We start from the raw sequence: 13,134 nt of genomic DNA on the forward strand, positions 1-13,134 counted from the left end.
TGCTGAGCCGGGAACGGAGGCCAGTGTCTATCAAGAACTGGTTGAGGAGAAATAGAATCTGGGTCGATGACTGGATGATTTTTCTCAGGGTCATCTGTCTTTAGACCTAATAAGCTTAGAGGGGTCGGATAACATGTTGGTCTACTCTTAGTTGTTGATTCGACGTAGTATGGCGCGGGTTCAGGTGGCGGTGGGCGTGTGATGTATCGATGTTCGGGTTGGGGAAGGAGGAAAGATAGGTCGGGATGATTGTATGCGTCGGCACCTCGCAGGCTGACGGCGGGGTGGCGACGGCGCGGCGGCGGCACTGCGATCCCGTCTCCGGTCACCGGGTTCCTCTTCGGTGGCTTGTACGACGCTGACCATTCACAGAATAAACGATTTTCATTCGAGCCATTACCGGCAATTAGGATCAATGCAATTGCAATACTGCTTTAGTACATTGAACCTATTATTGTATAATTATTTGATTTACATCATGTTTAGTCTCCGTATTAGTTTAATGTCTCGTGCTGCAATCACAATCTTAATTGTTAAACTGCTCACTATGTGTTCATGCTTAAAATAAGCGAGCCTGATCGAGTTCTAGTCATTGAGTATTAATATTTGTAAAGATTGTTATTTAGAAAAAAGTTTCGGAGCGTAAATCAGTAAGATAAGAAGCATAACCTAGCGTGCATGAGTGCCAAATAGTATGTGTATGGGCACGCGATTCGAGCACCACTATATACCGTGTACAAAACTCTTAACATTTTATTACATATTCAAAGATATACTTCCGAGTTCTGTTCACAGTTTTAATTGTTCAAAAGTGGAACGGAATTGCAAAGGTTAAGAATTCTTTTACCGTGTTAATACAATTTTACCATTCTCGCCACCGTTTTAATATTAGATTTCAGTGTTGATTTGAATTTAAGACACGTTATGACCAATTCAAAACTTAGAATTCAAAAATTCTTTAATTAACAAAAGAGGGATTCAATCGCTTGTTGACTTCAAATTGAGTCTATCACCTATTCGGAAAAAATGATATAAACCTGAGAAGAATAGATCAAAGAAACTGAACAGAACTATGTATTTTTTTAAATCAAATATTAAAAAAAAAAACATTTAAACAGCTTTGTGGCGAACACATAATTCTCATAGAGGAACCTTAAGAACACAAACGTTCTTTAACAATTTTTTTTAAATCTGGCACTGACAGCTTTTCTTACATTTTCTGAGATCCTTTTGTAAAAGCGTGTAAATTGCCCACAGAAAGATTTGCTTACTCGATGAAGACCTGTCTTATGTAAAAATATATGTTTTTTGCTTCTGATATTCAAATTGTGTATGTCAGTTTCCTGGAAAATGGTAAATTTTTGTGGACACACAAAAAACTTCTAACTCATTTTAAGAAGCAACAATCAATGTTTTAATTTATTTAATTTTATCTCTTAAAGACTCTTTACGACTTAAATTGCAAATAGCAAGAATAGTTATTTTCCTTGCATATATAACATGAACATTTACATAGTCTAATGTAATATAATTTCGAAAATGGTAAAATTTCTAAACAACTAGAACGTAGTTTTTTTTTATTTCACTCCCCCAGCATGAGTTATTGTCCATTCCACATTCAAACTATAACGAGCCAGGCTCCCAGTGTCGCTACACGTGCTCAGGTCGTGCCTACATCTGGATGGACTCACAGTGATCGGCGGGCTCCGTCTCACCTCGGCTGGGCGTGGAGCTGACGCTGCCGTTATGCGTCTTGGCCGGCGAGTGCGTGGGGCTGCCGTTCATCTCCGAGTCGCCGAACTGGATGTGACTGCGGATGGTATCCGTCACCATCGGAGCGACCGCATTGGAGCTACCCTGAAAGTTTATGATATATTTTGTTTGAATTGCGTCTTGTTTCGTTTCAAAAATGAATCATGACCTTGACGAGTGTATGACTATACAAACCATGTCACGGCACGCCGCTGGCTTGTCAATAACCACATAAATGAATATATATCTACATAGATGAGATTTATGTATGATTCGTGTAAATATTTAGTAATATATGAAAATACGCGGCTTGTGTTATTGTCGTCGCGTTATCCGGAAGTTGTATTCTAGTGGCGGCATCTGCAATCGGTGAATTCGTGAGTTATGCGCTCTTAGCAACATTTATAATGTACCTGTCCGAAGAGCCGGGAGTGTGTATCGCGTGGGCGGGTGGGGGTGTCCCGTACGACGCGGGGCCGGGATGCGCCATTCTTCACGGGGCTTCCGTCGGGCGTGTCGTTGCTGAAGATCTCTGCAATGCAGCTCTTAGGGGCGTTGGGAACTCTGCAAACAAATTGTACATAGATGTAAAATCTTTGAAGCTTATACATCTATTTCGAATTACCTGCGATTACTCTGAAATATGTTACATGAATTTAATATTTTTATGGAATGTGACTGACCAGTGTGGGCACTACAAAGTCAGCAGCGACAGACATTAAACAATAACTAATTTTAACGTGTAGTAATCCTTATTTATAAAACGCTTTTCTTAGTACATTATCATTTCGTTATTTATTATTTCTGTTATCATTAGATGTTATTAGATTATTAGAGTCTATGATACATTCATTAACAGCAAATTAATTATAATCTTATGAAGTTTTTACATTTGTTGTTTTACAATTGTATAATCACTCTGCATATAACAATCAAAATGGAGCCTATGTTTCTAGAGTGGATGGTCCGTCAACTAGTGTCGTCCACCCACAATGTCGACAGACGATTTTGTTAAGATGTTTAGATGACATTGTGTGCAGTCCGCTTTGAACCGATCCTAAAAAAATGCTCTCAAAACTTTCGAAACGTTGGGAAAATAGAAATAAATAAAAACCGCGATGTATGCAATAAACCATGAGTTAAATTTTTCGTGTAAATTAAAGAAGCCAGTTCATATAATCCTTAAAAACTAATTTAAGAATAATAATTTCTATGAAGCCATTAAAATTTCAACCTAAAGCTTCCGATATCCGATACGACGGACATGATTGTTGATAATTTGAAAAGTTCATCAGTGCACGTATCCCGTTGCATTAACCTGGAACGGACATTACTTGCTGGCAGGTGGGGCCGGTACTTCCGGTAGGGGAAGGGTCAGCAAATGCCCAAATCAATACTCAAATTCATACAAAAACTCATTAAACTTAACAAGCTTCACTTGTATTATGTTACTGTAGCGGTCATTGACTTCGCTCACGGTTCATTTTATTTTGGCAAGCAAGCATGCAACCAAGTTCACAGTTGTAGCTGATACCATACATAATATAAAAGACGATTAATAATGTTTCAGTTAGGACATCTCCGTATTTTAAGCTTATTTTGAATTATATACTACGCTAAATTATAATAATAAAGTAAACTGTGTTTTATTCAAGAAAATACTTTAATATGTCAATTTATCTTTACTAATTAATAAATATTTTAAATGAGACATTTAATTTTTTTTAATATAGTGGCGCGTTACGAAACCTAGAAATATTACAAAATAAATACTAAAAAAAATTGTAAAAATTGACCATCTTTTCATTACATATGCGTTCAAATATTTTGTATTTAGCAGCATACATATATATATATATATATATATATATATATGTGTTTTTGTAATTATATATATAATAAAGTTGTAAAGTTTCTGGCTGGCTTTTTTCACCAGATCAGCATTCCGAGCTTACTATTTGAAACGTTAAATAATAAACAAATCAGAGGTGCATGTATTTGTCTACTTAAATAGTATTTATCTACTTGAACATAAATGTTCCGAATTTTGATATTAGAAACGAAAGCAACTACATAGAAACGTTAAAAAATTCACCTTCAATTATATTTATCACAAGAAAGTAAAAGGCAATCTTATCAAAACACATGTGAAGTATAATTGAATGAAATTATCATCGATGTGAAACCTTATTAATCTGGCTCTACGGGTGCACCAACACGTGGTCACCGACAGTAGCAACGGACAAGTTGGTACCGCGGCGTGTTTTAGTACCATGAGCGCGTTAGGTTTGATTGGCGAGAAATCTTATCGCGGACATCTCACCGCCGGCGCCGGCGCAGTCGCAACTAGAAATCTTACTGAAGCGCTGCACGGCTAATAAATATTAACGCATTTCAAGGAAAATGTTCTACTCAAACAACTAAGTTGAAAGCTTTTTAATTGAATAAAAAAAAACATTTATCGCTGCTAATTGGAGGAGGAATATTTTTAACGACATGTTTTAAAAATAATAAAATCTTATTTAATCATAAGTATAACCCTTATTCTTATTTAACCCCTTGAGTTTCTTGAGGACTCCTCTCTCACATTGGGACAGAGTCGGAACCCTGGTATTTTTAAGTTAAAGTATGCCGTCACAAGAGAACCCAATCTGATATTAGTTTCTATCAAATTGGATTCTTCTCATGACATGTAAAAGTCACTGTAAATGTACTCGCCTTCAAAGCTATGACATGACACGTCCCCAATTACCTTAGTCATTTTAGTTATTGACCACATAAACTTAAACACAGAGGTGTTCAGGCACACTGCCGTTGTTTCTGGTAACTATGAATTCTACATTTCAGAATCTCGTCTCCTAATTTTATCTCCTCCACTTCCGAATAAGACCTAGAGACTAAAATTACAAATGTCATCTACTTTAGACATTGTCACACACTCAGATATAGCATGTTGAGATATTTCAATATAATTTTTGGTCTTGTTTACTAATAACATTAATAAAATATTTTTGAATAGATTATATCGCTTTTATTCAATTTATAAACATATTTTAATGCGCTCGGTGCTTGAAGAGTTTTTCAGTACTCCTTGTTTCGTATATTATTCACCGTAGTCTAAGCAAAGCATTAAAATCATATCTAAATATATGACAGTCTTAAATCGCTTCTAAATAATGACGCGTTACCTTTAAATTAAATTTTTTTATTCCGATGCCATTCTAATATTCCAATAGTAAAATCATGTTTAATGATTGACATTTCACGTATGACACAGCCTAGATAAACAGTATAGTGAACGAGCAAACAAACAGCGGTGCGACAAGATCAACACTTCACAGTCCGCAACGCAGATAGCCTGGATGAATCGATACCGCGCCAGTGCGGCTTCCACACTTCGCTAGGCTTTGTTCATAACGAGTGACTAGACACGCGTTGTACTGCCCGTCATTTCAGTATTTCCCCATGCATTCAAACTATTACGAGTAAGTTTATAAAATATAGAACTATGAAATTATTTACAATTCAATTATATTTCTTGAATAAATTAAGGAAAAAGGCACCGTATAAACCTCCAATTTCACCAGTTATAGCATTGTCTATGAAAGTCTGTCTATATAGTACTTTTTTCTTAATGTTGTAAGTCAAAAAGCCGACAACATATCTAGAAAACTCATACATTCATAGGGTTTATTATTTTTCTTTAGAATTACAATGTGACACGTAATAGACAGGAACTCTGTTCAAAAGTTCTGTTTAAAAGGTTCAGGCCTAGTTTAGATACTAGAGAAATATAATAATATACACTATTAGTATCTAATAACACAGTAAAAGGTAACAACTAAGTTTATGCACAATGTGCACTTGAGTTTTAAACATGTGACAAAATAAAAAGCATGGATTACAGGTTAAGAGATTTTACCATTTATGTCTCATTTAGAAAAGTACGTTTTGTCTTTTATATACTTGTAGTTACATAGTTTCGTTTTTATTGTAGCATTACACCCCCACTTATTGTGGACATCTTAGTTACACTTATTTACTGTTATATTTCTCATATATCGTTAATGTACATACTTTAAATAAGCAAGTGCATCAGAATTTTGAATTAATTGTTATAATGTTTAATTGTGTCGTTTCCGCACCTGCGTTCCGTGTGTGATTTTCTAAATATATAAATAACAAAACAAAATAGGATACCAGGATTATGGGAGGTCAGAAAATATAAAGTTAAAAGTTAAAGCAGTGGTAGCAAAGCGGTACAGGACTGAGACTTGCGATAGTAAGTCAGGTTCGTTTCCCGGGAAACCGTGTTATATACAAATCAGTTTGATTTATATATAACACGGTATTTAGAAAGCACATTATTTAGAAAGGATTCCCGCTGCTCACAAACAAGTTTCAAGAAGATGGGGAGCAGCGTCCTCTGCGTACCATTATGCCTCAATGCGATCGCCAACTCGCCTGCCAAGTGTGGCGATTGATGTGTATCCCCTCTTAAATATCTTTGGGGGAGGCCTATGTCTTACAATTGGCATCTATGGGCTGGAACGACGAGAAAAAGTAAAATAAATATTAAATAGAAGAGGGTAATTATGATATAATTTTTCATTAAAACACTTAAAGTATGAAGAATCACAAAGCCTCTAAGAAATTAAAATGGAAGTAAAATTAATCTAAAACTGCAATTCCAACCTACGAACGTGTCAACGAGGTCAATCGTGGAGCGCAACGCCGGGCTAGAAAAGGCCTATTCACTTTTGTCTAAAAGGCACTCGTGTCGTTGATATTTTTTGTGCCGTTGAACATAAAGAAGATTTTAAAAGAAAAGTATTTATGTTACGAGACACAATGTTTTCCTTTAATATTCAAATATTACGTGTATCTAAAAAACAAACCAAATTATGGTATAAATATAATTGACAAACAAAATATTTACGTTTTACTATTGTTGTCTAAGGCTAATACATTACTATCTAATTTTGTCCAGGGGTTAAGCTTGTGTACTCCACATAAAAATCTTAATACCGGTGTGATGAAAAAGTAAGATTAAATTCAATTAAAACTTCGATTCGGAAAGCAAGTAAATTTTTTTCCTAGGTTGGTAGGACTGGCTCTAACATTTGCCTAGCATCTGTTAGCTAAAAGTTGGAATATATTTTGGTTTAGCCCAAACTATTATGAAGAATGTTTTGTGTCTCAAACGCGCCAAGTCTTGATTGATGCTAAAATCGCTCATTAGTTTAGAAAAAAAAAACTATCTATACAACTCATGTCGTTCCACAATCACCGTTTTCGCCTGTTTAGGTTCCGTTAAGTGTGATTGATACACTTTTTGCTGTATTTTCTTAGCTATTACATGTACACTCTTTGCAAATACTAATGGTTTTAGAAATAATAAATAACAATGACAATATAGTAAAAAAGCGTTTTCGAAACTGGGATTACTACACATGAATTAAGTAATGTTTAATGTTTGCCCTGCAGACTTTGTACTGCCAGAAGACATTGGCCTGTTGAATTCTAATATAAAGTGATCACTTTATACAGACTGATAGAAAAGTAGTAAAAACTTTTAAGCTTTTTGCTGACGAATGAGATACATTCACTCCTTTAAAGCATTTACACCTGTATATCAATCAGTCTGTTACGAAATATTTATAATTTAAATACAATTTATTTCAAGCCTTTTTAAATAAAGCTATAATCATCGTCTATTATTTTAATAAGCTTTCGAATCACTCTGTGTATCAAAGTTTCGTCGTCATGATACGCGTAAGCCAGCAGTTGCTTGAAGCATTAAGAGAAAATTACGCATCAGCAGGATTACCGTGCAATCGGCCTACCGGTGAGCTGATAACAGTGTTTGATTGAAAACCACGTATTTCTCGATAAACGGCAATTCCGTTTCTATTCGCAATCAATTGGAATACGTAAAAGTCGTTTTAAACCGCTACAAATAACTGAACCTCTGCCTTTATTCGAGATATACATTTTCAGTCTATATGTATTATTTATCTGTGATTTCCACCAATGGCATCACGATACTTCTTCAACGATAAGAGACGTTAAGAGACTTTAAATTTGGAAGGAATGTTACTTTTGCCGAGAGCAGTTCATCTAATAACGAATTTTAGGAAATTCCATCCTCAAGGACTATTAAGGGTGTGTAACATTAAATTCGCAAACAGGACGGGTGACAACTAGTAAGTATATAAATAAAAAAATATTGTTTGGAACCCGCTATTGTGGCGCTGGTGAGAATAGTGTAAAAGTAAATTTTATTCTGCAAAAAACAAGAGCTGCGACATAATGAAAACATGGTAGGGTGTCACTGTATATAAACAATTGTGGAACTTCACCGTTCCGGGGGTACAGCAGACATCGAACGATAATAAGAATAATATTTTTGTTACACATAACTCTTTCAAACATACGGCTCGTATGGGTAGTGGTATATATTTTATAAACTCCACATTGTAATGTCGATGAAGTTGTATTTGACTTAAAATAAAACAATAAAAGCAGGAGTCACCAAGAGAAAGCGGTTAATTTTTTTTTATTCTCTCAGTAATGACAGTCTCGTTTTTTCGGCGTATGTACGTATATCAGTCAAAATAAGTAACCTCAAAATAATTTCTAAGTCCAACATTAATGACGTAACAAATTCTACTTAACTCTATCTGTCAAGAAAATGAAGATATTTTCGTAAAGCGTTGAATGTGACCAAATTATATAGACATATCAAACTAACAGGGAGCTGTTTCGGCCAAAAACGGCTTCTGCAAGGCATGGGGCTCTCCCGAAGATTTCAATGGAAAGATATACTATAATCGCCACGTTTGGCAGGCGGGTTGGCTAATGCAGTGTAGTACGCAGAGGACGCTGCTGCCCATCTTTTGGAAACTTGTTGGTGAGCAGTGGCAATCTTGTACAATTCATACGCAAAATGTGTCCTTCTTAACATAATATTAAATTTTTTGCCACCGTAATAATGTCCACGACCAACGACATTACAGCCCATTACCATGATGTTACCGTCCTCTTTTCATTATTATTTTCAACACGGTTGCTCAACTCTAAACAATAAAATACTGTCAGGGTTTTGTTATTTCCTATAGTATTTATAAATGTGATCTATAAAAATAAAAAAGGAACACAATTTTGAACGCTAGAAAACTTTTCTGACAACAAAAACGAAGCTTCGTTTAAAATCGCTGCACGCTCGACTATCTCCCAATGAAAAAAAAAACTACAAATTGGATGAAATTATACATTCACAGCGCTTAAATTACTTGCACACGTCTCGTCTCCTCTCACCACTGTTTTCATTCCAACCTTCAAACCTTAGTTACAATCATAATTATCTGTGCATCTGTTTTTCAATGAGTATCTATATCACCTACTATCAAATTACACTGTTATACATCTTAACATTTAAGTAATACAGATCATAATCCTACAAAGAAGATTGGGATACTAGTAACCTTTGTGCGTTTGATTGTACGAACATTTTGAGGTTTCAACACTCACGTTGCGTGTTCTTTTTCTTTCACGATCTGTTGAATAGGAAAAATGTTGGATATTTTTTATTCGCAGTGTAATGATAATGTAGTGTGGTCCGGAATGGTAGGTAATCATGTTTTGTTACATCGTTACAAACACGTACACATGGAGAAATAACATTAATTTTACAACGAATGTATGTGTGACACGCATTCGTAGTAAGCTTTATTTCTTAGATCAACATATGCAAGCGATGCTTATGCTGAGGGCCGGTAGCAGCTGTATGATGATAGGTTGCCTAGTTGCGAGGAATAGGCTTCCCGATCGGTTCGGTTTCACGACCTTAATATGTCGTCGGTCCACTCAGATGGGGAGTCTACCTACGTCACGTCTATCAGCTCGTGTTCGTCACTCGAAAACCTAAGGTTGTATCAAATTGGATTTATTAAAAACACAAAATTTTTTTCTAGTAATTTCGCTTCAGAGATATTGTATAATACAGGGACGTTTAGATCAAATGATGTCTTTTACATATTAATTATTATTATAGAAAGAATATTAAGTTCGGTAACAATAATTTTATCTTCCTAAGCCTTTTATCTTTTATATTCCGACTACTGATCGATTGCCCGACTTCCGCATTCGTCAATGTCACCCTCCAATCTTATAGTGAAATGACAGCTCAATGTATCTATTTCTACTTTCGACTTACATTATAATATAATCCTGTATATGTTTATTCAGCCTTTTTGGAACAACCAAAACCGAATTTAAATCGATTCAACTATATTTATTTTTATAAGGAAGATCTATGTTTTCTACGCTGTTTGCGAGAGGACCCCTTTTTACTCGTGGGGGAATCCTACATGAGATACCTCTCTGCTGCGGTGGTAACGAAGCCGGACTCCTACCTGCTAAAACCCAACGATCTTCTTCGACGCTTTTATATATGATATATATATGCCACAACTTATACAAAACGTATTTATCTCACACGGAAGCACGCTAAATATAAACGAAAATTAACTCCTTTGTTTCTCCCATTATTCAAAATTTACACCTGTCGCCGGTTCCTTTTAAATGGCACAAATTTTGCAAAATTATGTTCTAAGCTGTAGTCGTAGAGTGCTTATTCGAAATAAGGACCAGCCGTAGGTCATACGTCAACATAAATTTCTTTGTTCCTTTTCCTTTATTTCAAAGGTCTTTTGTTTTTTGAGCAAATTTTGCGTGCCTCGGAAAATGCTCGCTATATTTTTCCATATTTATTATTTGTTAGCGCTTTTGTTTCACTTGCCACCTTTTAAGAATTCCGCAGCGACCGGGTTCCGAATCATCAAACCTGTTATGGAACCGTAAAAGACAAAAAGCCAAAGAACAATTGCAAATTTTTCAAATATACATAATATTGTATAACAGCCACCATTATAATGAAAAAACTGTTGGATGTTAAAAATAAAATGTGATGTTCACGGTACGGAAGGTATCATCGATGTAAAGAAAAACGTGCGTTAGCTTTCTTTTATTTGTTATTTATTGATGTTGTACATAGTATTGTATACATAAATTTTGTTTGGGACCGTTCTTTCATTGCTGTCCAAATGACATCTATGTGCATTTGTACCGCGGGTATGAACTTTTAAAATCCGGCTAAGTTTGTCACAACAAACAGTAAAACAATACTTTAAGAAAATAGTGCTTAAAATAAGAACACTGTATGGGTGGTGATGGTTTAAGTCGTTGAATAGACAAATATCTGCATCTTTTTTGGAGACCATGGGTATTAAGCCGCAGCGAGAGGTTTCAGTTTATGTACAGACAATTTATACAATGTATATATGGTGAGACTCCAAAGTCCACAGCGACCTCAAACTCCCCACGGTCTAAGAGTTCTTTCTAGGTTGCTCAAAAACTTATTTTGAGTCGGCCTCCGCACATCCCAATCCCCTAATAGCTAGCGCCTCACGCTACTCCCCCGCACCTCAGTAAAGGCCTTGGCCGCCCGCTCCCTAACAATGAACAGCGTGGGCGAACCGTGATTTTATCCGAATCCCTCTTTGGCTCGCCTGTGGTTCACGCAGCTCTCCCAAGCCGCAAGCACACTCCAGCAACACACCCCGTCAAAGCTCTACCGCGAAGAGCCTTAGTAACGTGCGAGCTTCACCGTGCAACTGGTAGGCGTCCTACCAGCTTTAGTTTTTAGGTCTTAATTCTAGTTTACGGACCCTTCTGCTCCGTGAACTCAGTACCGATGAAGCTGAAAAAGCCTTAGGGCATTAACATTAACATCAACAGAGAAAAAGCAAGAGTCTAAATAAGGCGAAATGATAAATTTAATCTAGCAAAAGTTTGTGTTACATTGAGATCAAAGTACGCGATTTATTTTACAATACGCGATGGGAAGCCGACAATCGTGCTAGTTATAGTAGAAAAGAATTTAAATATCATTGTGAAGAGATAGCGTGGAATAATCAATTAGATTTGAAAGCATTGGTCTCAAAGATAAAGACACGTCCATTATCTCCTCGTCGATGTATGTGCACTAGATCGTTTTGATTTGTAATTTATTCCGCATTGTAAAGCCTAAGCGGTAGTTACTCTAGACTAGGTTTTGGGTACGAGACGGGGTCACCAACCCGACCGTCTCCAAACTGTCTGCGACCTCGCACCCCAACATCGACCGGCGAAAGATTGAAAAGCATTGCTACGTTTACATTGACTTTCTAACACGCTCCAATGCTTTGACGTTCCGTAAAGAAAGCGTAATACGGTGTAAACTTTCTCGGTGTACGCGCGATGGACTTATGTGTGGGAGGTAAGTGTAGGGTTCGGGTTAATGCTAACGACTTACCTTGAACGAAGCCTTCATTTGTATTGTGAACCTACTAAATTACGAGCATACGCAATACAGGTTTTAATTAATAAAAACTAAATTGCTAAGGAAAAGAGGCATTTATACTAAAATAATTCTTTGCTGTAAATTTGTAATTTCTAACGGAACTAAAGCAAAAATATGTAAATTACAATACAATATGTTAGGGACTAACACTGGAAGCTCGGTAAATTGTACTTCAGCCAGAATTGCGTTCAAGTCCATCCAAGTGCTATTTATAAAATACCAGTCAGTGCCTTGACAACGGGCTCTGTAATACCGATCTGGTGGTTCGCTACCTTTATTTATCGACTTGTAAGCTAAAGTTAAGCTCAATGACCCCGTCGTATGACACGTCCTACTAAATTTTTATTTAAACCTAGGGTGGCGGCCTCTTTTCACCTTGACAACCTTCTAGGAAGCTTTCTGTCAACCATTAGTTATCAAAGGGGTGAATAAAATTTACTTTCACTAAAAAAAGTAAATATAATTCTTCGATGCTTGCAGCTTTGTTTTATCTTTGCTAATGTTACCGTAACCCGGTGTCTCTGGTGAGAGTATCGTATTCGACAGCAACGCTCGCTGCGGCGGCGCACGTGCTCTTTTTTCCTCGGCGCCCACCTGATCACGTTTTTCTAAAGCACAGTACAGCTCTTTCAGTAGCACCATATCAAACGATTTCAAATGGCTCATAAGCGCTAAACTCAGACCTTACTTGACTAATAATAATAATTTTCTTCTCCCGCATAATTTCATAAACTAGTTCATCTACTGCATTGATCGTAGTTGGGGTCCAGGAATTTCAAAGGTAACTCTGTTTTAGGGTCTGGCGACGATCACAGTCATCAGGTTTATGTCTTTAGATCATTAAGCTAATTTAAAATTTTATAATTTTCTTCAGGTATTTTGTTGCCTTCACTAAATGATGTTACCCCCCTTTATTTATCAAATCTTTGGGTTAAATTCACTAGTCAAAAATATGTAAATTTTACCGATAAACATTC

General features: G+C 36.2%; 1 protein-coding gene across 5 annotated transcripts in view; it reads right to left on the reverse strand.

Moving 5' to 3' along the window:
- Jupiter (microtubule-associated protein Jupiter) overlaps positions 1-13,134 on the reverse strand; it is a 141,876-nt gene that overhangs the window by 2,204 nt on the left and 126,538 nt on the right. For 2 of the 5 annotated variants that reach the window (XM_068763689.1, XM_068763691.1), the window contains 3 exons: positions 2,166-2,316; positions 1,716-1,857; positions 266-358 (listed from right to left, as the gene is read on the reverse strand). In XM_068763689.1, the coding sequence (XP_068619790.1) occupies positions 266-358; positions 1,716-1,857; positions 2,166-2,316 (386 nt within the window). Of the gene's footprint in view, positions 1-265; positions 359-1,691; positions 1,858-2,165; positions 2,317-13,134 lie in introns of all 5 variants that reach the window. The other 3 variants (XM_068763690.1, XM_068763692.1, XM_068763693.1) reach the window with 2 other exon arrangements.

This window comes from Battus philenor, unplaced genomic scaffold, assembly GCF_028537555.1.
Source record: "Battus philenor isolate CCGP_79_NKW_IND1 unplaced genomic scaffold, ilBatPhil1.0.hap1 SCAF_18, whole genome shotgun sequence".
Taxonomy (NCBI): domain Eukaryota; kingdom Metazoa; phylum Arthropoda; class Insecta; order Lepidoptera; family Papilionidae; genus Battus; species Battus philenor.